The 25,742-nt window shown below is 49.4% G+C and overlaps 7 protein-coding genes across 7 annotated transcripts; 2 read left to right on the top strand and 5 right to left on the bottom strand.

The window, feature by feature from the left end:
* Positions 1-1,266: 1,266 nt before the first annotated feature.
* Positions 1,267-5,969, top strand: N7447_007127 (ATPase P-type K/Mg/Cd/Cu/Zn/Na/Ca/Na/H-transporter; the record flags this gene model as incomplete). The annotated part of the gene is made up of 4 exons (XM_057231389.1): positions 1,267-1,725; positions 1,785-4,721; positions 4,775-5,004; positions 5,063-5,969. 4 exons carry the CDS (start codon positions 1,267-1,269, stop codon positions 5,967-5,969), a joined length of 4,533 nt encoding a protein of 1,510 aa, XP_057086479.1.
* A 1,162-nt stretch (positions 5,970-7,131) lies between these two features.
* On the top strand, positions 7,132-13,811 carry N7447_007126 (putative tRNA-splicing endonuclease; the record flags this gene model as incomplete). Its single annotated transcript, XM_057231388.1, has 4 exons — positions 7,132-7,154; positions 7,218-13,503; positions 13,564-13,650; positions 13,716-13,811. 4 exons carry the CDS (start codon positions 7,132-7,134, stop codon positions 13,809-13,811), a joined length of 6,492 nt encoding a protein of 2,163 aa, XP_057086478.1.
* Positions 13,812-14,875: 1,064 nt separating this feature from the next.
* On the bottom strand, positions 14,876-16,608 carry N7447_007125 (nucleobase cation symporter-1 family protein; the record flags this gene model as incomplete). The annotated part of the gene is made up of 2 exons (XM_057231387.1): positions 14,876-16,404; positions 16,467-16,608. The coding sequence occupies 2 exons, from the start codon at positions 16,606-16,608 to the stop codon at positions 14,876-14,878; spliced, it is 1,671 nt and encodes a 556-aa protein (XP_057086477.1).
* Positions 16,609-17,053: 445 nt separating this feature from the next.
* N7447_007124 (uncharacterized protein) lies at positions 17,054-17,902 on the bottom strand (the record flags this gene model as incomplete). Its single annotated transcript, XM_057231386.1, has 1 exon — positions 17,054-17,902. The coding sequence occupies one exon, from the start codon at positions 17,900-17,902 to the stop codon at positions 17,054-17,056; it is 849 nt and encodes a 282-aa protein (XP_057086476.1).
* A 2,263-nt stretch (positions 17,903-20,165) lies between these two features.
* On the bottom strand, positions 20,166-21,092 carry N7447_007123 (uncharacterized protein; the record flags this gene model as incomplete). The annotated part of the gene is made up of 1 exon (XM_057231385.1): positions 20,166-21,092. The coding sequence occupies one exon, from the start codon at positions 21,090-21,092 to the stop codon at positions 20,166-20,168; it is 927 nt and encodes a 308-aa protein (XP_057086475.1).
* Positions 21,093-21,168: 76 nt separating this feature from the next.
* Positions 21,169-22,295, bottom strand: N7447_007122 (cyclin family protein; the record flags this gene model as incomplete). The annotated part of the gene is made up of 2 exons (XM_057231384.1): positions 21,169-21,791; positions 21,857-22,295. 2 exons carry the CDS (start codon positions 22,293-22,295, stop codon positions 21,169-21,171), a joined length of 1,062 nt encoding a protein of 353 aa, XP_057086474.1.
* Positions 22,296-23,999: 1,704 nt separating this feature from the next.
* On the bottom strand, positions 24,000-25,566 carry N7447_007121 (putative aminotransferase; the record flags this gene model as incomplete). Its single annotated transcript, XM_057231383.1, has 7 exons — positions 24,000-24,055; positions 24,103-24,610; positions 24,671-24,748; positions 24,802-25,122; positions 25,206-25,335; positions 25,388-25,421; positions 25,485-25,566. The coding sequence occupies 7 exons, from the start codon at positions 25,564-25,566 to the stop codon at positions 24,000-24,002; spliced, it is 1,209 nt and encodes a 402-aa protein (XP_057086473.1).
* Between the last annotated feature and the right edge of the window lie 176 nt (positions 25,567-25,742).

The following is a 25,742-nucleotide window of genomic DNA, read 5'->3' as shown; positions in this document are numbered from 1 at the left end:
CCGCATATATTGATTATATCCATGGGCCACCGAGATACATCGAAACTTTGGGGTAAGAATCTTAGATGTGTTTTATCTATAGAGAACTTGCATAAGGAAAAGGCCAGCTGTTAAATTAGTTCATAGTGGGGGCGAAGAAACAACAGCTGTGGGCCAATAACCGTTACTCCAGAGTCTGCATACGGATCCAACGGATACAGAGGGCTTTTTCTTAATGAAGAACTGGGGTGCACACCTATGTAGTCCCCCCCCCCGTTAAGGCTACCTAATTGTAAGCGATCATATCTGCTAACGGGTAGCAGTGCCGCTATACCCACTGAAAGGAAATAAAACACAAGTTCATTTTTCTTACCAATCTCCAAGTCCAGATCTCGATAGTACCGTATATCAATATATTCTGAACGTCCCAGACTTTAAGTGCCGATTAATCCGATTCCCACAGTTAGAAATTTAGAAGGGGGTCGGAACGGGGCTGGACATTATATTACCGGACTTTACAGGTATTGTCCCTTGAGTCCGAGATTGTATACATGGGCTACTTAAACCCATCAGCCCTAGGTGACATCTATCCTGCAGGCTAACATGAATGAAAATGGCTAAAAAATGGCTAAAAATGCCCAGACCGAGAGAAAAGAGGCAGTGTAAAACATAATCAATACACATCATACCAAATTATACCAATATAATAAGTTGACGCGTGTGAAAATCTCCTGCCAAGTCCACTTTGAATGACAAAGCAGAGGTATCTTGGCCCGGCCCCATCGGTAAGCACGGGTGGTAACAATATTACATACTCCCGTACTGAGATACGAGCTCAGGGTGGCCTCCATCTCTCTCTCTCACACCCCTCGAAGCAAAAATTAACCACACGGGTGCTTCTTCTCTTTATATCTTTTCACTTAAAGTATTTGAATGGCCCCTTGTGGGTGCGCCCTATAACCCCCCGGCTTTCGCATTGCAATAATATTCCATTACGATCGGCCGCGGAAACCTTGTTTTGAATTGCTTTTGGACGATTCCTCCCGAGCTCGTCGACAACAACATATCCAATACGCGCCTATAGAACCCCCTGACTTGCCCGAGACCTGCCTCGCCCATGACATTGCTTTTTCCTCGCCCTCCAACCTTGTGAACGCACCCAGGCCGGCAATCTTTCCTTGCGCCCGGCGCTGTCGGATTCCGGTCTTACACCGGATGCTTGTCAGTTACCAATAATCAACGTTCCTGTCAAGTTTTATGCCCTCTTTGGGCCCACGAATGGCCCAGATGGATTCCGTGCATTTCCCCGGAGACAATGGGGATGATAACAACGCGCAAAGTAGCGACATTCGGGAGGTCAGCAGCAACGTCTCCAAGCCGACGAAACGACAAAGATGGGCTACCACACGAGCTCCCGGAGCTGGAGGTATCAAGAAACGTGTCTCTATTATTGATCGCTTCCATAAACGCTCAGATATGAGAGACGAAAAGCGAAAATCGAACAATACAAGCAGCTCAACCAATAGCGGACCCGAAACCCCGCAAGAAGGACCGAATCGGAGAATCTATTTCAGCATTCCCATCCCGGAATCAGAACGAGATGAGGACGGTCATTTGCGAATCACGTATCCCAGAAACAAAATTCGCACTGCCAAGTATACAGCACTCACCTTTGTTCCCTACAACGTCTGGCTACAGTTTCACAACATTGCGAACATCTATTTCTTGTTTGTCATTATTCTTAACGTATGCAGATTTGTTTCTCTGGCTTCAATCCCGATCAACATTGGCTGATGATATTCTAGTTCTTTCCCATTTTCGGTGCCAACAACCCCGGTCTGAACGCCGTTCCTCTAATCGTCATTATTGTCGTGACCGCTATCAAAGACGCGATTGAGGATTGGGGGCGGACGGTGTCTGACAATCAGGTGAACAATTCTCCGGTTTACAGACTGGTCGAGTGGAACAATGTCAATTCGACAGAAGACAACATTGATTTATGGCGTCGTATCAAGAAGGCTTGTACTAGGGCCTCGATTGCCTCGTATAAGTGGATTGCTTCTCAATTTCAGAAGAAAGAGAAAAGAGAAGATGACGAGGGTCAAAGACGTGCCTCATTCATGAGTACAGCAGATCCCCGGGCATCGATTTACACCCAGCGCAACTCCATAGCTGCAGAAGACGTCGCCATCCCCATGACCGATGTTCCATCGCCTCAGCCCGAAGCTCGCGAAGATTGGCCGATGATGAGCAATAATGAAAACAAGTTTCTGTCTCCGAACAGCGCAGCTCGGCAGAGCGTTGTGGAGCCTACACCGGACAAGAGACATGGATCTGTCTTGGACATGTCCAAGCAGACACCCGGCAAGGCCCGATTTAAGCGAGAGTATTGGAAAAGTCTGCAAGTTGGTGACTTCGTCCGCTTGTACAATGAAGATCCGATTCCAGCCGATATCGTGATTCTCTCCACTTCTGATCCAGATGGCGCCTGTTATATCGAAACAAAAGGCCTGGATGGAGAGACCAACTTGAAAGTCCGCCAAGCTCTTCACTGTGGTCGTCAAATTCGACATGCCAGAGACTGCGAAAAGGCCGAATTTGTGATCGAAAGTGAGGCCCCGCATGCCAATCTCTACTCTTACAACGGTGCCGTGCGTTGGGACCAACGCGACCCACGTTTCCCTGAAGCTCCGCGGAAGGAGATGGTTGAGCCCATCTCTATCAACAACATCTTGCTCCGTGGTTGCACTTTGAAGAGTACCGAATGGGTCCTTGGTGTTGTCCTCTTCACCGGCGGAGAGAGCAAGATCATGCTTAACTCTGGTGCGACTCCAGCCAAGCGACCTCGTATGGCCAAGGATCTCAACTGGAACGTCATTCACAACTTTTTCATCCTATTCCTCATGTGCCTTGTCGCTGGTATTGTGAATGGAATCGCATGGGCCGCGCCAAACAAATCTCTGGACTACTTCGATTTTGGGTCCTATGGAGGTACACCGCCTGTCACTGGTATTGTCACCTTCTGGACTGCTGTCATCCTGTTCCAGAACTTGGTTCCCATTTCGCTTTACATTTCTCTTGAAATTGTTCGGACCATCCAAGCGGTTTTCATCCACAGCGATCTTTTCATGTACTATGAGAGACTAGGCCTCTATTGTGTGCCCAAGTCTTGGAACATTTCGGACGACGTCGGTCAAGTCGAGTACATCTTTTCTGACAAAACCGGTACCTTGACGCAAAACGTGATGGAGTTCAAGAAATGTACGGTCAACGGCCAGGCATATGGAGAGGCTTACACAGAAGCCCAGATCGGCATGCGGCGTCGCGAGGGAGCTGATGCAGATACAGAGGCCGCAGTGGCTCGGCAACAAATTGCTACTGATGCAAAGCGAATGCTGGGTCTGTTGCGTGACATTCATGACAACCCTTACTTGCACGACGACCAGCTGACTTTCGTTGCCCCAAACTTCGTGGCCGACTTGGGAGGAAAATCTGGAGAGCGGCAGAAGCACTGTACTGAGGACTTCATGCTGGCTCTTGCTTTGTGTCACACTGTCATTACCGAGCACACTCCGGGCGATCCCCCTCAAATCGAGTTCAAGGCCCAGTCTCCCGACGAGGCAGCGTTGGTCAGCACTGCTCGAGATTGTGGATTCACTGTTCTGGGCCGAGCCGGTGACGATCTTCTCCTGAATATCATGGGCGAGGAACGCACATATAGAGTTTTGAACACCCTTGAATTCAACTCATCTAGAAAACGAATGAGTGCAATCATCCGAATGCCCGATGGTACTATTCGCCTGTTCTGCAAGGGTGCGGACAGTATCATTTACTCCCGTCTAGCCCGTGGCAAACAACAGGAGCTTCGTCGACAGACCGCAGAGCACCTGGAGGAGTTCGCCCGGGAAGGACTTCGGACCTTGTGTGTTGCCGATCGAGTGCTCAGTGAGGACGAATACTACACGTGGGTTAGGGAACATGATATCGCTGCCGCTTCGATCACAGACCGTGAGGAGAAACTGGAGAAGGTTTCTAGTGAGATTGAACAGGACCTTATGCTTATTGGAGGAACTGCCATTGAGGACAGACTTCAGGATGGCGTGCCCGATACAATCCAGCTTCTCGCGGACGCTGGTATTAAACTCTGGGTCCTTACCGGTGACAAGGTTGAGACTGCCATCAACATTGGCTTCTCTTGCAACCTCCTCAATAACAACATGGAGCTGATTGTGCTGAACATTGCCGAGACTGAATTCCAACAGGCCGAGGACGAACTCGACAAGCATTTGCAAACTTTCGGGTTGACTGGTTCTGACGAGGAACTTGTTGCTGCCCGTGCTGATCATACACCGCCTGAGGCTACGCACGCCGTGGTCGTCGATGGTGAAACCCTCAAGCTGATGCTGTCAGATGACTTGAAGCAAAAATTCCTTTTGCTATGCAAGCAGTGCAAGGCCGTTCTTTGCTGCCGTGTCAGTCCTGCACAGAAAGCCGCTGTCGTGAACATGGTCAAAAACGGATTGAACATCATGGCTCTTTCCGTTGGTGATGGTGCCAACGATGTGGCTATGATTCAAGAGGCCGATGTCGGTGTCGGTATTGCTGGTGAAGAAGGTAGACAAGCTGTCATGTCTTCTGATTATGCCATTGGCCAGTTCCGATACCTCCAGCGCCTTCTTTTGGTGCATGGGAGATGGTCTTACCGTCGCCTCGGAGAATGCACGGCCAACTTCTTTTACAAGGTATGTGGCGTTGATACTGAATATCATTTTGCATCATTACTGACTTTTCCGAGAATCTTGTGTGGACGTTCGCCCTGTTTTGGTACTGTATCTATAACGACTTTGATTGTTCCTATCTCTTCGACTATACCTACATTGTGTTGGTCAACCTCGCCTTCACTTCATTGCCCGTGATCTTCATGGGTATCTTCGATCAAGACGTGGACGATAAGGTGTCTCTTGCCGTGCCCCAATTGTACATGAGAGGTATCGAGCGGAAGGAATGGTCGCAACTTAAGTTCTGGTACTTAAATCCTTTCCCCAACCCTGGTGGTGTTTCGAGACGTACTAACCTAAGACAGGATGTACATGGCCGACGGCATGTACCAGTCGATTATCTGTTTCTTCATGCCTTACCTTCTGTACGCGCCAGCAAACTTCGTCAACGACACTGGACGGAATATCAATGATCGAGCCCGTATCGGAATTCTTGTCGCATCCTGTGCTGTGATTGCTAGCAACCTCTACATTATGATGAATACTTACCGGTGGGATTGGTTTACTTCTCTGATCAACGCCATCAGTAGTCTTCTCATCTTCTTGTGGACCGGCATTTACACATCTTTTACTTCCTCTGGTCAATTCTACCATTCCGCTTCTGAAGTGTATGGATCATTGAGCTACTGGGTCGTCCTTCTGATGACTGTTGTGATTTGCTTGCTTCCGCGTTTCACTTACAACTCCATTCAGAAGGTGTTCTTCCCGCGTGATGTTGATATCATCCGCGAGCAAGTGACCCAGGGCAAATTCAAGTATCTGGATGCCATAGAAGATCCTCCGATGCCCCCCAAAGCGGGCAGTCCAAAGGTCGCGTCTCCCAGTGATGAATCGGCCACCTCTTCGGAAATGGTGAAGCCAGTGCAGCCCGATGTGAAGCAGGACACCACCGTCATTGATGAGGAGCGGCCCTTCTATGCTCCATCCATGGCTCCAACTTCAAACACCCACAACCCCCGCAGTCAAAATGGCAGCAACGGCACCAACTATACCGCCAGTCTTGACCAGTATCCGCGACCACAGTCCGTGGACTATGTTCGCCGATCTCACGACCGGACTCGGCATTCATTTGACCGGAGTCGACCGAGCTTCGAGCAAAGCAACGATTTCACCTCGGCTGCGATGCTCTCCCGAGTGGAATCGACGCAAACCCCACGCCATCAACATGAAGACCCCTTCCGGGCTCCTGACGATCCTCCTGTACATACTTGATATAGAGGAGCGCATCTTGCGTTGCATTGAGCCTGATGACCTGTCGCTGATGACTTTACCCCCATCAGACCTGTTGGTTTGTTCTTTGCGATTCCCCCTCGCCATTCCTATTTTGACGAGCAATATGCTGTGGTGTTTTTATTTTTGAGAGCCTTTTATATTCCCTGATAGAAAGCAGGCGTTCTGGTTTACTCCTTTACTCGGTCGGATGTTTAGCGCGATCTTCGTTTTTACCCCCTTCACTCTTACCCTTGCTTTGTTACCCACTGCCTCCAATGTTTTCCTTTTATTGTTCTTTATGCATGCTCTACACTTAGCCTGTCTGGCCCAGCCCATGTTTCCCTTGTACAAAAGCGTTTCTGTCCCTGCAAAGTGCATGACACCCGCGTTTGAAGGTTTCCTGTTGTCTGTTTCCTATCTGGATGCTATATCTTGTTGAACGATCTTTGTGTTTTTGTTTCTTGTTCATGTGTTTCGTTTGTTTTCTCTATCAGAAAGGACGAGCCGGCATAGGGGGGCTGCATTCATGTATTCTATTCATCCAATCCCTCAGCGAGGAAATTACTTAATGTGGCTATTTAAGATTCCCGCTGCACAGCTCTAAGCTTTCCGAGCGTACCCTTGTAAGAAAATCAGCTCTAATTTGCAGCCTCTTATTATATCGATAGCGCGCCTTCTTAATAGTTTCCTAGTTGGGTAAAATAGAGCGCGTCTACGCGTAGAAAGGCGCTTCACCGCCCTGATAATCTGCCAATGACACTTCGGCATCCCGCGTTTGCTCTGGGGATTTTTGTTCGTCATATTCTCCTCGTTTGCTTTGGCTAAACATAGAGTCTAATCATTTGAGGGAGAAGGTCAAATCTTGTCACCAATCTGTCATATCTCCCATCGTCAAAGTTTTAGCAGATCGTGGTCAAATACGGCATTCGGTTGCGAGGACACTCCTCGCTGCTATCAACATTACTTTGTCCTCGCTTGAGCTTTCTGCCACATCATTCAATTCTATCGTCGGCAGTTGAGTCAAAGCTCGTGGAATCACTTTGAAATCAGTGCTACCTCTCGGCGAAACGATGTTCTAGCTGCTCTGCCTATGGGATGAAGGAAATGCACCGCACTCTGTCATTTCAATACACTATCTCCACAATTTGAGACTACAGTCGCCATGGAGTTCCTTGCTGCAATTAGGTGGGCCTTAGAGAATCCCTTGAGGGAAATAAGCTGGGACTAATTGGATTGCGTGTTGTACAGAGAACTCAAGGCCCTCCCGGAAGCTACCCACATTTTCTGCCCCCGAAAAGACGACGACGATCATGGACGCTATGACGATTTAGAACAAGTGGATGAAGAGGGAAAGGCTATCAAGGATATTGTGGCCGAAGCAAAGGCTCGAAGAGAGAGTTTCCTCTCATCCATGCGTATCCTGGCATACCATAAGGATGGCGTAGAGGAAGATCAGAACTGGATCCTGAACAAACTAGACGAGTCGCTGGAGAAATGTGATCTGTGCATTAAGCATTATTACATTGGCAAGATCTGGCTCGTGGATCTGCTGAAGGAGGAGAACTATCATGAAGATGATATTGAGGCATTTGCTCAGAGAATCGACGAGTGGGACATTCGGAGAATCACCCGCAACTTGACAACCGCCACAACACAATTGAAACAGATCCCATTGGAGAAAATTGGGCTGGATGTCTTGGATAGGGCTGCGTTGCTGTCAATTTTCGAGACGCTGAGCTGTGAAGCCATGTTGCGCAACGAAAGCCTCCTACAGGAATATTTTGACGAGCCATTCAAGCTTATTCAAACAAAGCGAAGCTTGAAAGTTTCAGATTACATTCCTGCAGTCTCTCGCTTTCTTTTTGATTCTAACCAATTCCGAAGCTACTGGGCTATTCAGTCATGGTCACGATACGCGCGGCCTCCTACTACCCAAGAATTTGAATGGGCCGTTCGCGATGGCCTGTTGATTGGTCTCAAAGCTGCGTCACAACAGCCCCCGCAATTTGCAGTTATTCAGAGGTTGTGGCGAGGCATGCAGCTTGTCGTTCGAAAACTGGACAAGGAGCAAATTACACACCAGCTTCGAGGGTTGGAAATAGACCCTTGCCGTCTCTCCGTGGATCATCTCTCCATACCTGCGCCGAGCTTGCGATTCCTCCTCAACACTATCCAATTATTCCTTGAGAAAGCCCCGGCTGACTTCTGGGATGCCATGCAAGCCATTTCTCCCCAAGCAATCATGGAACAAACTTTTTACAACACACAATTTAATGCCTTTCTCCTCCAAACCGCCGAGGGTGAGCCTTTTGAGAAGTCCGCATTGAAGGACATGCTCTCCTGGATCAATCCCTTCCTCGGCTCATTGAAGGGTGCCCACCAGCCGTCTGCCTGTCGATTCTTGACGTTGCAATTGCTTGGCCGTCTTCAAGATACCCAATATCCCAATTTGTCACGCTACCACTGCTTTAATGTTGGCCTGAGCAGCCTCCTTCAAACACTACGCCGCTTTACAGACAATGAGTCTTCACGGGGTACAGTTACTCGGATTGTGTTGGCAGAGACAATGGGAGTGGTTGGTGATACCATCAGTGTAATCATCAACCCCCCGACTTTTGATATCGAGAAAAGTCGACAGGAGGATATTCGCGCGCAGTGCATGGAAGTTGTACGCAACACCTTGGCATTGGAGTGCCAGTCATTGAAGACCGATTATGAGGCACTTCTGAAGCACGGTACCCTCGCGCACGGAGTATCTACCTACTCTGCGCCCATCTGGGATGCTGTTATCATGAATCTCCACCGGGATAACCTGCCGCTGTCAAGTGCGGCTCTCCTAGGAATCTTGCCCCTGGTGGGGTTGGAGATGTTCCCCACGAAAGGAGAAGGAAACAAGGAGAAGACTCACTTCAACATGATTTATGGTCATCTCACCAACCTCTCATGTCGAATCATCGGACGTCTCGCAGACTTTCCACCCGAGCATCTAGAGACGTTGTTCCGAAGCCAGGATACAAGCAGTGCTGTGATTTCAGCTCTGTTTGCCGCCGACTACGACACCTACACAGCTGCGGTTGACCTGATCAAGGCTGTCAGTGGCCAGTCAGCCCGACGAGATGCCATTTCTCACCTGCTTCAGACTTCGTTCACGACTACGATCTATGGCCTCAGTTGGTCATTCCGTCGGATCTCTCACATGAAGACTTTTGCGCCGGCCCCAAGAATGCTATACACTGGTACAGATATCGTAGAGATATTATGTGATAGTCAGACCGGTATGTTGCGAACTCGTAATCTCGCTGATCGCCGAGAGGTCATGTCACTGCAGAAGCTCTGGGAGTATCTGTGGCTGGCATTGACTACGATCTTTGATGAGACCGAGGCATGGCATCTTCGGGGTAATGATAAGTCTGTCATGCTCGAATTTTGCCGTGACACGATTCAGTTCGCAGACCTTCTATTTGATCAGTATGGTGTGTTCTTGGGGGCTGTAGGAAATGCGGATCCGGGTCAGACATCTGCGTCGGAAAATTTCCTGAAGTCACCAACTGCCACAATGAGTGCAATGGTAAAATGGCTTAGATTAAAGGATGAGTTCCTGGCAACCACACTCGTAGGGTTGGTGGCAAAGCTTCTGCGCCGATTGGGTGGAATGAATGTGACCACCGTGAAGCCAGATGCGTTGAGCTTTATTGAGGGGGTTGCTGTTAATGGCACAATCAAAACAATACTCAACCAGCGTGAGAAGGCAGAATTAGTCCGCTCATTGGAGGCATACTACAAGAAACCTGTCGTCACTGCCTCAACTGCTTCTCTCAAGAAACAATCTTCAATCACCGCTTTCGCCAAACCCTCTGATATCTCGAGCCCCTCACGCATCAGTGAGGACGACTTTGATGATGATAATTTGACCGACCAAACTCTTCTTGAATTGTCTTCGTCTGTTGAATTCAACAAGGCTCGTCTCGCAACCCAAGCCAAGCGGGAAGCTGACAAGGCCAAAATGCGTTCCTCTACGACTGTCAAGAATCGTCCGGAGATGTTCTCTCCGGGCATGTTCCCCAAGACAGTTGCCCCTGTACGATCCGGTGGCGTCGCCAGCGTCCTATCCTTCCGCGAGAAGCGTGAACGGGAGAGGGAAGCCAAGAAGAAGCGTGATCAAATTGAGCTTGCCAGACTCAAGAAGAACATGCCTGCTTATGGCGTTGGGGAACAGACAGCTGAACAAGGCTCCGGCCTGAAAGGTATTGGTATCAAGGGTAAAGATCATACAACCCCCGCAGATAGCATGATGGTCTCCTCTGGTGACGAGTCTGATTCTGAGAGCGAAGATGAGTTAGACAAGGAACTCTTTGGTGCCAAACCGAAGAAACCTGAGGCCGTCGCGGCCTACGAGTTAAGCAAGAAACAATCCCTTCAGCAGCAACCGGTCAAGAAAATAAAGCGCCACCGATCTGTCAGGGACATGCGTGCTCGCCTGGCTCCAGATCTCGGTTCTCTTCACCACTCAATTCTCTCCTGGGACTTTTTCGCAACCGGTGATCTTCCTCCTACCTCGGACCGCACTGATTATTCCCTGGTCTCAAACACGTTCCGCACACCCGACGACTATCAGAGTACATTCGAACCTTTGTTGATTCTCGAGGCGTGGCAAGGCTTCCAACAGGCAAAGGACGAAGGTTCCTTCCGACCATTCGAAGTTAAAGTTATGACCCGATTGGCTGTCGACTCGTGGATCGAATTCAGCACCCAGCCGCTCGGTATTCTTCCCAAGGATTTCAGTATGGGTGAAGGTGATTTGGTCTTGTTCTCAAACTCGCCCAAGCTCACAGCCGACCCTACTGCTCCCCATGTTCTCGCGCGTGTCTGTGGTGTCAATCGGAAGAACAAAAAGATGGAGGTCACATATCGGGTCAATCCTGGCAGCAGCAAGTTCCTGTCTTCTTTCGGGCCGGGAACTGAGGCATGGGGTGCCAAGATCACTTCTCTGACCCCGGTGGAGCGTGAATATGGCGCCCTGATGGCATTGCAGTACTATGATCTGTGTGAAGAGATTGTCTTAGCTAAGCCTTCACCTCTTCTTACTTATTCGGACACAAGGCTGCAGCCCATCATGGATAATTACTCCGTCAATCGTGCCCAGGCAAAAGCCATCAAATCAGCTGTTGACAATGATGCTTTTACTCTTATCCAAGGCCCCCCTGGTTCTGGAAAGACCAAGACCATCATCGCACTTGTCGGAAGTCTCCTGAGCGACGTACTTGGGAAACAAGCGATGAAAGTCAATGGTGCCCCTGCGAGAAATGCCGTCTCTAAGAAACTTCTCCTGTGTGCGCCTAGTAATGCCGCTGTCGACGAGTTAGTTATGCGATTGAAGGAAGGTGTACGGACGACTCATGGTCGACAAGAGAAGATTTCTGTTCTTCGTCTGGGAAGAAGCGACGCAATCAACACCAAGGTGTTGGATGTTACCCTCGATGAGATGGTCAATACCCGCCTGAACCAGGATCCCAGCAAAGGAAATGGCGTGGACTTGCAGAAGCTCTACGAAGAGCACAAAACAACTGATACGAAATTCAAAGAGCTTCGTGGGCGACTCGATGAAGCACGAGCAAAGGGACTGCCTCCTCCGGAAGAGCTGGAGCGCGAGTTCGACTTGATGAAAAAGAAGCGATCTCAACTGAGCACGTCCATTGATAAAGCCCGTGATCAGAACCATACGCTGGCCCGCAATGCTGACATGCATAAACGCCGGATCCAAGAACAAATCATCAACGAATCTCATGTCATCTGCACTACTCTCAGTGGTTCTGGACATGAACTTTTCCAGGGTATGAATGTTGAGTTTGAGACTGTTATCATTGATGAGGCAGCACAGTGTATTGAACTCAGTGCTCTCATCCCACTGAAGTACGGCTGCTCGAAGTGTGTTCTTGTCGGTGATCCCAAACAGTTGCCTCCAACTGTTCTGTCGAAAATGGCCTCCAAGTTCCAGTACGAGCAGAGTTTGTTCGTCCGCATGCAGAAGAATCACCCTCGAGACGTGCACTTGCTGGATATACAGTACCGTATGCACCCAGCCATCAGTCATTTCCCCAGTGTGACGTTCTACGATGGCAAGTTGCAGGATGGACCGGACATGGCTAAGCTTCGCCAACGTCCCTGGCATCAAAGCGAACTTCTCAGTCCTTACCGATTCTTCGATGTTCAGGGCATGCACTCATCTGCGGCCAGGGGCCATTCCTTGATCAATTACGCGGAGTTACAAGTGGCTATGCAACTGTATGATCGTTTGATTACAGATGTCAAAGAATACGACTTTGCGGGCAAGGTTGGCATCATCACACCTTACAAAGGCCAACTGAGAGAGCTCAAGAACCAATTTACTCAACGATATGGCGAAGACATTCTCAACAAGGTTGATTTTAATACGACTGATGCTTTCCAAGGTAGAGAAAGCGAAGTCATTATCTTCTCCTGTGTGCGAGCATCCAACAAGGGTATTGGTTTCTTGGCTGATATCCGCCGTATGAACGTCGGTCTCACCCGTGCCAAGTCATCGCTTTGGGTTCTGGGTAACTCGCAGTCCCTGGAGCAGGGCCAGTTCTGGAATGGGCTCATCAAGAACGCACGGGAGCGAAATGTTTACACGGAGGGTGATATTGTGAAAATCCTGGAGAAGCCGCAGTTCACTGGCTACAAAGAGATTGAAATGGTCGACCTTGGCGCCGAAGAAGCCCGAAACTCCTCTCCCGAATATGAACCCCCTGTACCACCAATTTCCCGGCCTTCATCGGCGTCTATTGGCCTTGACTCGCGCTCCGTCTCGGTGTCTGCCTCTGGGCGCGGTACACCTTCAATTCCACGACCCGATGGACCTTCTGGAGGAGGCAAGGGCTTAGACACGACGAAAATGTGTGGCATCTGTGGAAGCGCCGACCATTTCACTCACAACTGCGACAATGACGAGGCAAAGGACAATGCCCGAGGAACCTGTTTCCGCTGCGGTCAATCTGGTCATACCAGAATCTCCTGCCGTGCTGTACGATGCGGTGAATGCGGTGAATGTGGCCATTCGTCCCACGACTGCGAGTCCACGAAAGTTCTTACAAATTTCGAGAAATCTCGCATTAAGAGAGAGGAGTTTAACCTCAAGCAGCGTCAAGATGCAAACGTAGAGCGTCGGCGAGAGCGTCAACTGGGAAGACACAACCCCAAAGTCCCCGTTGTTCAAGCCACAACTTCAACTCCGCCATTGAAGCATTCCGATAATCCCGCGAAGAGAAAGCGTGAAGAATCTACCTCTGGTGGGCCACAAGCGCAACGTCCTCGTACCGGGCAGCCAAATGCCCCAATCAATGCACCAAGAGGCCCATTGGGTAGCGGTCATCCCGGTCTATCTGGACCGACTGCTCGTGGTCCGAATGTCTCTCGAGTCAGTGGTCACCCGGGTCTTTCTGCTCCCCCTCGCGACAACCCAGTGGCCAATGCTGGAAATGGTTACAAGGGCCCGCCAAACAACGGCCCGCCGGGAGTGAGTCTTCCCACTTACCGAATCAAATACCTAGCGTTCACATATCTGACAATTTCTTAGGGTCTCATCAAACCTTCTCGCGATGGCCAGGCGTATCCCACCGAAAATAACCCAACAAGGGCTCTGCCAACGAGACCAGAAGCAGATGTAAGTGCCATGTTCTTGGCTGATTTCTCTTATTGATCGCTCATACTAATATCTTATCAATCTAGGCTGCCAACCAAGGTCCTCCCAAGCCCCGACCCCCGATGATGCGCAAAAAGAAGGACTCAGATCCTTTCATCCGACCCAAACCCAAACGCAAGTAAGCACCGCAACGCAAATCTCGACGTACTTGTGAGCATCCACATGACGTTATATCATATGCCTGTCACATAATGAAACCAGTAGTTTCAAATACCAATGATGAATGTCATCCTGTAAGATTTTCTTTTGTCTTTCCAGCGTTACACTACTACCCTTTCGGGCCCTCTCATCACTTCACCATGTCATTTAATAGTTCCCTTAGAATACCATCAGGGATAAATACGTCTTTGTGATCTATGGAATACATCCAGATCGTGGTGTTTCCGAGCTATAGGTTATTTGCCGCTTATACAGCCTCTTACGGTATCTAGCTAGCTCGATGCTGGCTACCATGAAGGGACTTAACCGGTTACGCCGCTACCATGTGACGAACAATGCCCTAAATATTACTAAAGCTGTAACCATCCCGGTTGCAATTTTAAGATGCAAAAGCAACATCGAAGAATGCATTACAGAACACAAGATAGCGTGATCAGATACAGCATCCTCATACCATCTCCGGTCAAATGGAGATACAGGCGACTGAGTGTGCCAGCTGGGCACAACTCTCTCATAGGATTATATGCCTGACCGTAAATTATCGCTTTCTCGAAGCGTGTGTGCCCACTTTCGGATATGCGGGTGGCGATGATTGCTTAGCTACAATGATTTTCTTTGTAGGGATTTGAGCCTTTACCTTTGCCACCTACAAATCACTGGTTAATCGTAGTATCATGAAGTATGTAGGTATACAAATAAAAGAGAAAGAAAAAGTGAAATTGGAATTGGTATACATGTATCAATGGGCGGTGATAAAAGCGGCTAGGTATTGTCTAATGATAGAGCTATGTCCTGCAGTCGCCCGTAACCTTGTGAGAGTGGATGACTGAATAACTGTCTGGCAATCTAATCCAATGAGAGAGAGGTACACTTAATCGTCCTAGGAAATTCGGATTCTTATACACTGTCAAGGACAAATGCCACATAAGCGATCGAGTATTATTGGAGTTAGTACTTAAAAATTCACAAATATATGTACATGCCACTCGGTACAGAATATAAGATTCACATAAATACTAGAGAAAGCCTAGACAGCCTTTTCCACATCCTTCTCCTGTGTATCAGTAACCACATCCTTTCGATCTGGGTCGTCTGATTCCAGTCCGTCCACCACTGTACCTCTATCGTATATCTCATCAGGTAGAACAGCGCGGTCGACGTGTGTCTCCTCCGCAGGGAACCGCCATGATAACAGCAGGTAGACAATAGAAGTCGCAACAAAGCCCAACAGCCACCCAAACTCAAACGGATGTATACCGACGCCAACATTGATGTTTGAGTTCACAGAATTGATAAATCCGGGAAGAGATGGCGCAACGCCCACGATAAAAGCCACCACAGCGCGCCAGTTCGTGCCAGACATAGTCTTGCCCCCAAGGCCCGGGATGGCGAATGTATACCGATATGTCGGGTTACTGGGCTGATATAGAGCGAGGATGTCATATCGACGACGATTGACAACCCAGAAGTCAAACATCATGATTGCAGCAATAGGGCCAAGGAAGATGGCGTATGCAGACATGAAACTAAGGAAGTTCCCTGCCGATGCGAGGATTTTCCAGGGAACAAGACACCAGGACAACACAGCGCAGAGGAGCTGGCCACGTCGGATGTTGATATAGCGTGGTGCCAATGCGGTGAAATCGTTAGCGGCTGAAAGGGAGTTGGCCGAGATGTTCACACCCAGGGCGGCTAGTGTAAAAGAAGCGGCGCCAAAAAAGCGACACGCGCGGTTGGGCCAGTAGCTGATCAGAACCATGGGATCCCATGGGATGGTCTCGAGATTATAGTGAATCTGGCCGGCGGACGAGGCGGCAATGCCAATGAAGGAGAAGAATGTGAATACAATTGGTAGCATGGGGATATAAAGGAGCTGCCACTTGACACTGACGCGGGAATAGCGACTGAAATCACTCTGGTTGAGGGATAAAGGCGCATAATTTCCCAGCACAGATGTCATATTGGCCAAGAAAAGCCAGCTGTACTTGGATCCGGAGACTGTTGGAGCCTGTTGGTCAAAGACACCGCCACCACCTTTCACGGTGACGAAAGCCCATATCAATATAGCGAGCCATGTAATGGGAACCACCACTGTTTTGACTGTAAACAGCCAGCGCAGATTGTTTGGGTGCATGCAGAGGAATGGAACCTGAAGCAGCCAGAAGAGCAGGAATCCGACCATACCGCTGGTCGTGATACCCTGTGACTCGGGGATACCATTGTGCAGATTCAAAAAGCTTGGCCAGATTGCTCCGATCATGACACGGACAGCATTTCCACCATTGACATTCTGGATAGCAAACCAAAAGACGGCAAGGATGACTCGTGAAATAATGGCGATATATGAGCCCCAAAAGCCCCAGCTAGCACGTGCAATTACGGGGAATGGCACGTGGTATATCGCACCCACGGCACCGTTTGCTGAAATGACCAACGAGATGATGAAGAAGGATAAGGCGACGATGCCCAGTGCTTCACGGTATGTGAGGCCGACGGCAATCATACCGCTGGCAAACTGCCATGTCGCTGCTTGCAAGGCATCGGAGATCCAATATGCTAATAACATGTTCTATTAGCCCCAGCTTGATGTTTATAAAAGATAAGCACAAGTACCGTACCTATTATACTGAATGCACCCCATTTGCGCGCATTCTTGGCAATGGGGTCAAGATCACGATTTGTCCACCGCGCATTGCCTGCAGCAAATGCAGATTCACCCTGTGAGACCCGTACATGCGGCCTAGAGATGCGTAGTCTCATGATTGAAGATGTAACCGGTGAAATGGATGTCAAGATAGTCGGTGAGATGGATGTTCTCAAGATAAAGAGGGGTTGGGCCCCGGTCTGTATGTATTGAATTGGACACCACAACACAAGTGGAATAGCTCAATATGAAACATAAGAGAGCAACAGAAATGTAGGTCCAACGTCTTCTTATTCCCCAGATTTGCCCCCCTGTCCCGTGCACAAGGATGATGATAAGAATCCTTGGAATGATAAGCGTACATGGTGCAGATAAGCACAGGGGGACGAATGAGAATGGAGAGCTCAAAAGTACCTCGTAAAACTCATTGAAAGTGTAGAGATATCGAGATATGCTTAATTGCTATCCATGTTGGGTCTAATGCAAAAGAAGACAACTTATGCGATCGTCGCTACCCCTAGTCATTCGTCGATCACTAAGTACGGAGGAACTAGGTACCATTTACTGCTTCTCCCCGGGCAAACGGACATCCTGCCACCCTCTTCCATCACCAACACCCTTCACACTGCCGTGTGGCCTGATCCCTTGCCACTCCGTAAGATTGATCCACCCAATCTGCTGCACGTCCCCAAACCCGCCAATCCAGTAAGCATGTGTAACCACCAACCGGGCCCAGAAACTTGCATGAGGCGAGTAAGCGGAACCTGGTATCCATACCTTGGCATCGGGATGTGGCTCGAGGAAACACTTCTCGAGCACTGCAGCTGCGTCCGCGGGAAGCGGGGACGGGAGATTCTCCAAGTATCCAAAGAGAGTGACGCGAGGTAGAGCAGCGGGGCTGAGAGGCAGACCAGGGTATACTGGACCGGCCTCGTTGAGATGATCCCACCAGTCTAACTGGAGACTGAGATTAGATCCCGCTGCGATGTTCTTGAAAGTAGTTCCAATGCGAAGGCCAAGAATTGTTGGATCGCCGTTATCATCGTGAGAGAGATCCGATGGCAGTGATCCATCGCAATCGGCGATGTACTCGCGGAGTCCGATAGAGAGACCGGCAACATCTGAGGGGGCGTGTGCGGAGGGTGGGAGGGACTCTGGGAAATTGGTGGAGATGACGCCGGAGGGTGACAAAGCAAGCAGACGGCGGGCCATCAAAGTCGAGGTGAACCATGACGGGCGGTTTAAGGCACTTTTATCTTCAAAATTATCGGAGTTTGGGGCCGCGTTCAAACTGTTTGGTTGTTCAAGGAAAGCCTGGAGATTGTCTTCAAGTGGGAGAACAAAGCCGTGGGCCGTGAGGGGTAAAAGTAGCGCGAGAGCGCCAGTGAGGATAGCCGAGCGAGAGACCATCTTGACAGCTAATCAGATGGATAAGTTGGCTTTCAAAGGGCTTTCAGACCTTTATAGGGAATAAGAAGAAGTAGAATGAAATGCCCATGAAAGTGCGGAGACCATCAGCTGATAGCAATCTTATCTGATCGGGTCATCTACGGTAGTCTCTAGCCGCCAGTGGCGCCACTTTGGATTTTCCCCATTTATACTCCACCGGTAATTCTCCAGTACTTGTTCCGTGGCATCTGTTGGATGCCCTGTGGATCAAACATACAGTGCTTGACATCCCGTAATTCCTGGGTGGGAATTGAGCTCTAAACCTGCTTGTCGACCGAGTCCTGACTTTACATAATAGTTCGCAACAATGCCTTACTGCTCGTTCGTCTATTAAACGCCATGTTGGTGTCACTTCCCGGGATTCCCGGGACTCCCAGGTCTCTCGTAGAATGCCCTAACGGTATATATGCCAAGCATGCTTCAACAATCTCCGGGTTCAAGTATAGCTGGCTGTTCTTGGCCAATATAACATGGTCTAGGCAATTGCGCATGAAGCGTAAAATGAGAAGAGCAAGGCCTATATAGGCAGATATCTAGACGTATGTTGGGATGTGATGAGGAATATGTATTGTTAACAGAAAAGCAAGGCCAGCCGTCATAACGCACAACATACAACACCACATTTTGTGGTATTTAGCAGCGGTCCTTTGTGGGATGGGGTATCATGTAGTAGTACAACTGTCGTTCTCACGCTGTACATGTTTTGTATACCGATGTTGCACCGTGATGACCTGGAGTTGGGGTGTATCTTCCCCAATAGAGATCTCTTTGTTGTTTGTACCGATCATTTTATCGCCCATCTCACGTCGAAGTAGCAGAAACGTGAGATAACTGGGAAGACCCAAAAGTTAACGGGTTTATTCCACAGCGGGGTGGCAGTGAGAGTCATGTTGCATGGCGGGTGAGGTTTGTCAGTCTTTGATGTTGGGAAGAGATAGGTTCGAAGATGAGTGGGGCAAACTCAGTATGGACCAGGATTTCCCCGTACGCCTGTGTCCCGAAATCCTTGAACGAGAGGTTATATCGTATTCGACGTCAACAAGGACATTGATAGGGAGAAGAAAAAATACCAGGGATTGAGCGTGGCTGCTGGAGAAGGCGAGAATGGAAGATGAGGAGGGAAGAGAGATCAACGGAGGAAGGAGCATGGTTGGAAGGAATGACCTGTAGCCATAGTCTCAATGTGCATATGTAAGATATCAAGAAGGACATCTAAAAAGACCCCCAAAAAGACGCTATAAAAGATGCCATAAATATTAGATTAGATATCATCATTCGAGCTATGACATCAAGATAGAAAAATAACACCAAAAAGGATATCCATCATATCGGAATACATCATATTCCCTCTATCTGTAGGTTAACCGTTCGTATTCATATAATATTTCATCTCACCAAGTCGATATCCGAAAACAAGGAAGAGCTTATTAGCCCCCACCCTAGGATATTGTATTGGTCGAGTTTAAAATCGGCCCCAGATAGACACGGGGCTTTTGCCTGCATATGCCCAAGCACCCCAGAATCGAAATCAAGTACAAAGCTCCTTGCAAAGCTGTCAATGGCATGCATATGCTCCACTCTATACTTAGAAATGATGGCTAGCCGCCACTCGGGCCCACAGCCACATCCACAGCCACACCAGGGGCCCACAGCCACATACGCATTGACGCATGAATGACTCACAGAATTCCAGATCCATGGTTGCACGGTCCTGTCATGTGAACATCTAAGCAGTTGCCTAGCGTATGGAATACGAGGGCCGATATCGCTGTTAAGCTGTATTTGGATTTGACTATCCTATCCGAGGGCTCGCCCTCGGGGATGGTAAATATACCATTCCCTAGATGGAAGAGTTGATACAGGTATAATCAGGGCATAGACGCCCGCTTTCCCCCATAGTAACCAGAGTAAAATAAACCATAACCGTCCCATACCGACCACTCCGTTCGCAACCACAATAGATAAAAAAAAGGATAAAAGAGTGAGAGAACAGATGCAGGATGCAAGTAGAAGACATGCCAGTCATCACCACATCGTACACATCGTGGGAATCAAACGCCCAAATCCGCAATACGTCCGACCGAGTACCCGAGAGAATAGGGGTATGTACAACGGGGTCAAGTCGTCGTAGGGGAAAGAAACACAAAATGACGGACTTTTTCTTTTTTTGCCTCACACAAAGGAAATCAGAAAAATAAGGGGAAATCCGCTAATAAATCGCAAGTCAATTCAAGTACTCCGCAACACGGAGACTCGGGTTCAATGCGATCTTGCGTGCTTCGCTGCCACAGCAGGCACGTTTCATGCCTGCTGGTCCGGAGACTGGGCCAGTCCGCACGGGAGCAATAGAGGAGCCATGTTGCGTCATAAAGGACTGTGGGAAATGTCCATCAGGCAACACGGAGTGTTCTCCAGAGGCCCCGAGGTTGATCAGATGGCGCACATGGTTTTGAAGCAAGAGATCGTCGGATCCAGTACGTCCGCGTTTTCGGCACTGGCGCCGTTCGGGCGTCGCACCGGAAAGTTCGCAGAGACTCTGAGCAGCTTCGCTCAGGCTGGAATCCAGGGAAAAATTAGACAGGTCTGGGACCGAAGAACCCATAGAACCGGTATATTCAGGAGAGCTGTAGACACCGACCAGCCTCTCATCAATTGGAGAGGCGATGGCCAGAGTCTTGCGGGACTCCTTGAGGGAGTTGCTAGTGCAGCGTAATGTAGCCTTAACGGCCAGGCTAGCTGGTGCTGAGCCAGAAGTACCCGAGGCGTTGGACGAGACTGATGACGACCGCGAAGAGCGGGACGAGAGGGTAGAAACGTCCGAAACCATCGAGTCAGGCGACGATGCCGATGAGGTCGAGCGAGCCAAAGATGACCGACGGGCCGCAGCCGGGTAACCATCGTACGACTGAGTCCGAGGGCAGAATGACAGGGGCGGGCGCTGATCGAGTGTTGATCGCGCCATGCACACATTCTGCGCCTGAGACATAGCCGTACAGATGGATGGGCGGCGGGGGTTGTAAGCAGCCACACTCGCAGCAGGAGTGGGGGCCACTTGAGACTGGGGGGTCATTTGTGGTGTCGGAAGCATCATAGGCCGTGGAACACTAGGCAAAGCCATGTTGGTAAAGTCCATGCTCGGAGTCGGCTCCATGGCTCGCGGAAGACCCCGAGTATAAGTCTGAGTTTGTTCGCGCGGTACGGAACGCACCGACTCGTTGCTTGGCAGACTACGAGGCGAGGGGGAATTCTGACAGACCGGGATCTATCCCCATCGCCGGTACTGGGGTCATGGGCTCAGACTCTACAAAGTCCAGTTCAGGGGTGAGTCTGGGTAGGACAGTCTGCCAGCACTGACCTTTAGCAACCGGGGGACCACCGGCACCAGGGGTCAGCTTCAAGACCAGATCGGTCCAACGCTGAAACGTTGCTTCATCGATATGCAGGCGCCATCCGACAGCCTTGAGGAACATAAGTTCATTCTGGTTAATCTCGAGAGTATTAAGGCCAGAAATCTTGCTCCAGGCCCGAGCGGAGTAGTTGCGATCCTGCAAATACTTTGAAGCGAGAATCAGCGCTGCCAGAAACATGCGGCGCCCACACTGCATCGCCCGCAAAGGCGACTGATCCCGAGGCTGCTCCTTTGTGAAGTCATGCGTGGGCACGTGGGGCTTGATTTTAATCAAATAATACAAGGCCACCTGCAAGGTACTGTAGCTAGTACGCGAGCGGCGGAGAGTCTCCTGGATAAAAGTGCGGAGAGGAAGAACCCCTTTGGATCCGGTCGCGGCATCACTGCGTGATGCTGCGGCGGAAAGAGGCCAAATAGTCTCAACAATCTGTGATGCGGTGTCTTAAGACGGGGGAATGTTTAGCCGAGCGTACACGACGTACTTTGAGTCTTTTTTTAAGACTTACCGACGAGGTTGTCGACGAAGTTCACCTTCCGTTCCGACTGCCGTAGCAGACATGGCGGAGGGCGCGCACTGGGAGCGCTAGAAGAATAACTGTTAGTGCGCCGAGGGTGCGTTCGCAGCTCGGATGGCACTACACCGTCTACCTTGGAAGCAGGTCCCTTAGCAAAAGCTCGGGGGACCGCTCCGTTTGGATTTCTTCCAGCCAAATGGCTATTCTCATTCTCCCAAATCACATCAACCGGGTTGGTCGACGTGGATGATATCGAACTCTGTGAGACGCAATCGAGGGAGAATACAGATGAGGAAGAGGAGGCGGCGGAGGAGGAGATCGAGGAGGCATAGGGGTGAGCGTGGTGAGACGCTGTCAATTGGGAGCTTGGGTTTGAGAGGGTCAAGCCCAAGACGTCCATCCCTGACATATCCGAAAGTGTAGAGTTCATATAGGGCATTTGTGGTGAACAAAGTTCAAATGAAGACAGCCGGATAGAGCGAGATGGTCCGATTTTTGGAACCGTAGTGTCAAGATACCGTTAAGCAGGGAACCGGGAACGAGAGCCGAGGAGACAGAGCCGTCTTTGCGAGCTAGGCGACGGCAGACCTTTAAATGTAGAGAGCCAGGTTGATAACCAGACGTAGAAAAATAAGCGGAACCGCCGGGTGTAGCGGGTAAAGAGGAGGCCAAAGGGGGGAAGTAATCAACTATAAAGACAAGAAAAGGAAAACGTATTCACGATCCGATCTACCAAGTGCTTCTGATATAAACCAAAGCAGGGGCACGTGGCGGGGATATGACTCTTTCTGATGAGTATTCAGATGGAGCCAGAGACGGTGACGATGCGGAGGTCGGTAACAGCAGCAAAGGCGATCGGAACGAAGGAATCAATAGGGTACATTTTGAAATGAGTCGTGTGATAGAAAAGAGTTTATATCAAGGCACCCAACAGACCATGGACAGGCAGAACCACGCTGGTGGCGGGCTTGTACAAGGCAGTCGTTGAGGGCGTCTAGGCAGAGAGAGAGGGTCGGGGGAGAGGGGAGGCTGATAGGGGAGGCGAGATGGAGGTGTTAGCGTTGAAGAGTCAGAGAGGGAAGGATATTTATTTAGGAACTAACCTATGACTCTTTTTTTTCTCAAAGTCTGGGTTTGACTAAGAGGGGGGCAAAAAATGAAGAGAAGGGGAAAATGAAAGTCCTTGTGGCGAGAAAGGTGGGTGGCGGGTTAGGAAGATGCCGGGAGGCGCAGGGACCACGTAAATAGAATATAGAATATAGTCAAATACTCTACTTCATATTATGATCTCCTTATAATCAGGAGATGGACTATCTCGAAGAGATGTGAGAGGGGAAAACCCGGATGCGGCGAGAAAGACTCCGAGATAGGAGGGCAGAAGAGAAGTGCTGAAGTGGTACGACGGTGACTCATGCTTCTATCACCTTTTTTTTATACACTATTCTACTATATTATATGCTATTATACACTATATCCTATCAGATAACTACTCCTTCTATCTTATATTCCATATTATCCTCTGATTTGCTTCTAGAAGATAATCATTATCTACACATAAAATAGAAATGATCATGCAGTGACACCTTAATGTCTGTGTAGCCACTCATAGTGAGATGAATCTTATTTTAAGCAAAGAATACCTTCACAAATCAGAAATATGAATCAACATCATCTTGAAAGTTCTGTCCAGATTCCACTGAGTCATAAATCCGCTTGCCACGCTGTCTTTGCACCCTAGCCAATCCTGACCAATCCTGACCAATCCACGCGCGGCTGTTAGGCTGCGATCCACTATAATTCCCATTATTCCACAAATATTTCCATGTTGATTGGCTGGATATTGCGATCGGCGCTGGTTGGGGTTGCCTGCAGCCTTCCAGATGGAGCTGGGGAACCTCGGTGTATTTTGAACTCATATGACCTCAAGGTGGGAACTCAGGCTGAAAATAAGGAATCTCTTAGGCTTCAAGTTCTACAGGATTACTCGAAAGTTCAGATAGTCGTTGGATACCACTACAGGGCAAGTGGCAAAAATATACCTGTACTTTGGAGTACATAATAGTAGCTATGGAGAAAACATAGCGTGTGGCGATAGAATATATCTAGAGAGCCCAAGCTGTACAAGTACAACTATCTACAACGATGCAAGCACCTCTCGCAATACCTCTACCAGCCCCCGTACTTCGGCCACTGTCCTTGTTAGTTGTCGAACGAATCCTATCGAGATACCCACTCACCGGTGTTATAGTGCAGGAAGCTGACCCGCACCACCCCGTCCTCCACATCGTCCAATCCGCACACGTCGGCCAGTAGCCGGTGGCTGTACATATGACCACTGCGGAACCCAAAGGCCGATCGACGCTCAACTTCCTCCACAACGCGCTGACTACCCACTCCCTGCACAACGAAGCTAATAACCGGCACGCGAAGCTCCTTGCTGGCCGAGGGTTCACCGATAACATCAATCCGGCTATTAGAAGCCAGATATTCTAGTAGAATCTGTTGCAGCTGTTCCTCGTGCTCGGCCATCTGGGCCCAGGTCGTGCTAGGCTCGGAACCAAAGTACTCCACAATCTGGGGAATACTCTGTGTAAGCTCATAATTAGCCGATGCCAGATTGAGCTTCAGGTCTAGTGTATCAGTAGGCTTGAAGAAATGACCCAGTGACTGGATCTGGTCGTGAACCCGTGATGAGGCATATAGTTGCGCCAGGTGTGGTCCATATACTTTGTACCAGGAGAATACCTAGTGGGGGGTGGAGGTCAGCAATGAACCAGTCATGCATAAGCTTGGGTTGCAATTTACGTAGAAATCCACGTCTAACGCTTTCACGTCGACCTGGCGATGCGGTGCGAGGGCGACTCCATCCACACACAGGAGTGCCTGTTAAGCCGGGTGAGCGAGTGCATAGAAAGCAATCGATCATTGTTACTCACGTGAGGATGAGCATGGACAACGTCTGCAATCTCACGGATGGGACTGATAGTCCCAGTGATATTGGAAGCATGTGGACATGCTACGAGTCTGGTCTTATCGGAGAGCAGGGACTTCAACTCGGCTGAATCACACACTGGATTCTTTGGGTCGGAAGCAGCCCACCACTTTACAGTCAAGCCCAACCTCTCTGCTATATGGACCCACGGGGAGGTATTGGCCTCGTGGTTGAGTTTGGATATAACTAGTTCATCACCAGGTTGGAATTGAAGCGCCGTAGAGAGGTTGTGCAGGAGCTGCGTGGTTGAGACACCGATGCTGATCTGTTTCGGATTTATGCGTTAGCACCCGAAGTTTAGCAGTGCTTATACTTGGGAAGTGATGCCAGGGATTATAGTGCGGATACCTCCTCGGGCGCAGCGTTGGTGAACCCAGCAGCCACTTTGTATGCATTATCGTATGCATTAGTCGAAATCCGAGAGACTTTATAGCTAGCTCCGAGCTGGACATTTGTGTTCAGCAGGTAAGCACGGATGCTATGGTCGGTCAGTATATAGAAATATACAATGGCCCATTGACTAGACTAACGAGTCGGCCACAGTATCGAGAACCTGACTTCCACCTGTAGTTTAAATTAGCATGCAATCAGAACCATCGGGGAGATAGAACTGGAGGTCTATCTCACCAGCGTTGTCCATATAGACTTGCTCCTGTTGCAATGCAGGGAAACGAGAGCGGGCTGCCGAAACATCGAAGGTAGAGGCCATATTGAATGATATCAGATTCGTTTGATATAACCAGATAGTATATGTGCACTTCGGCGTGATAATTGCAAGATACGAAGGATGTCTGTCCACTTGATAATCGTCAGCCCCGCTGAGAGGGGTAAACAGCGGAGCTGTTACGGATTTGCTCCGGTCTCAAGCTGCGTTGTACTTCGATT

The sequence above is a fragment of the Penicillium robsamsonii genome (assembly GCF_028829455.1).
Source record: "Penicillium robsamsonii strain IBT 29466 chromosome Unknown utg000003l_segment0_segment0, whole genome shotgun sequence".
NCBI classification, from domain to species: domain Eukaryota; kingdom Fungi; phylum Ascomycota; class Eurotiomycetes; order Eurotiales; family Aspergillaceae; genus Penicillium; species Penicillium robsamsonii.
The sequence above is the reverse complement of the archived record's forward strand: the minus strand, read 5'-3'. Positions and strand labels throughout refer to the sequence as shown.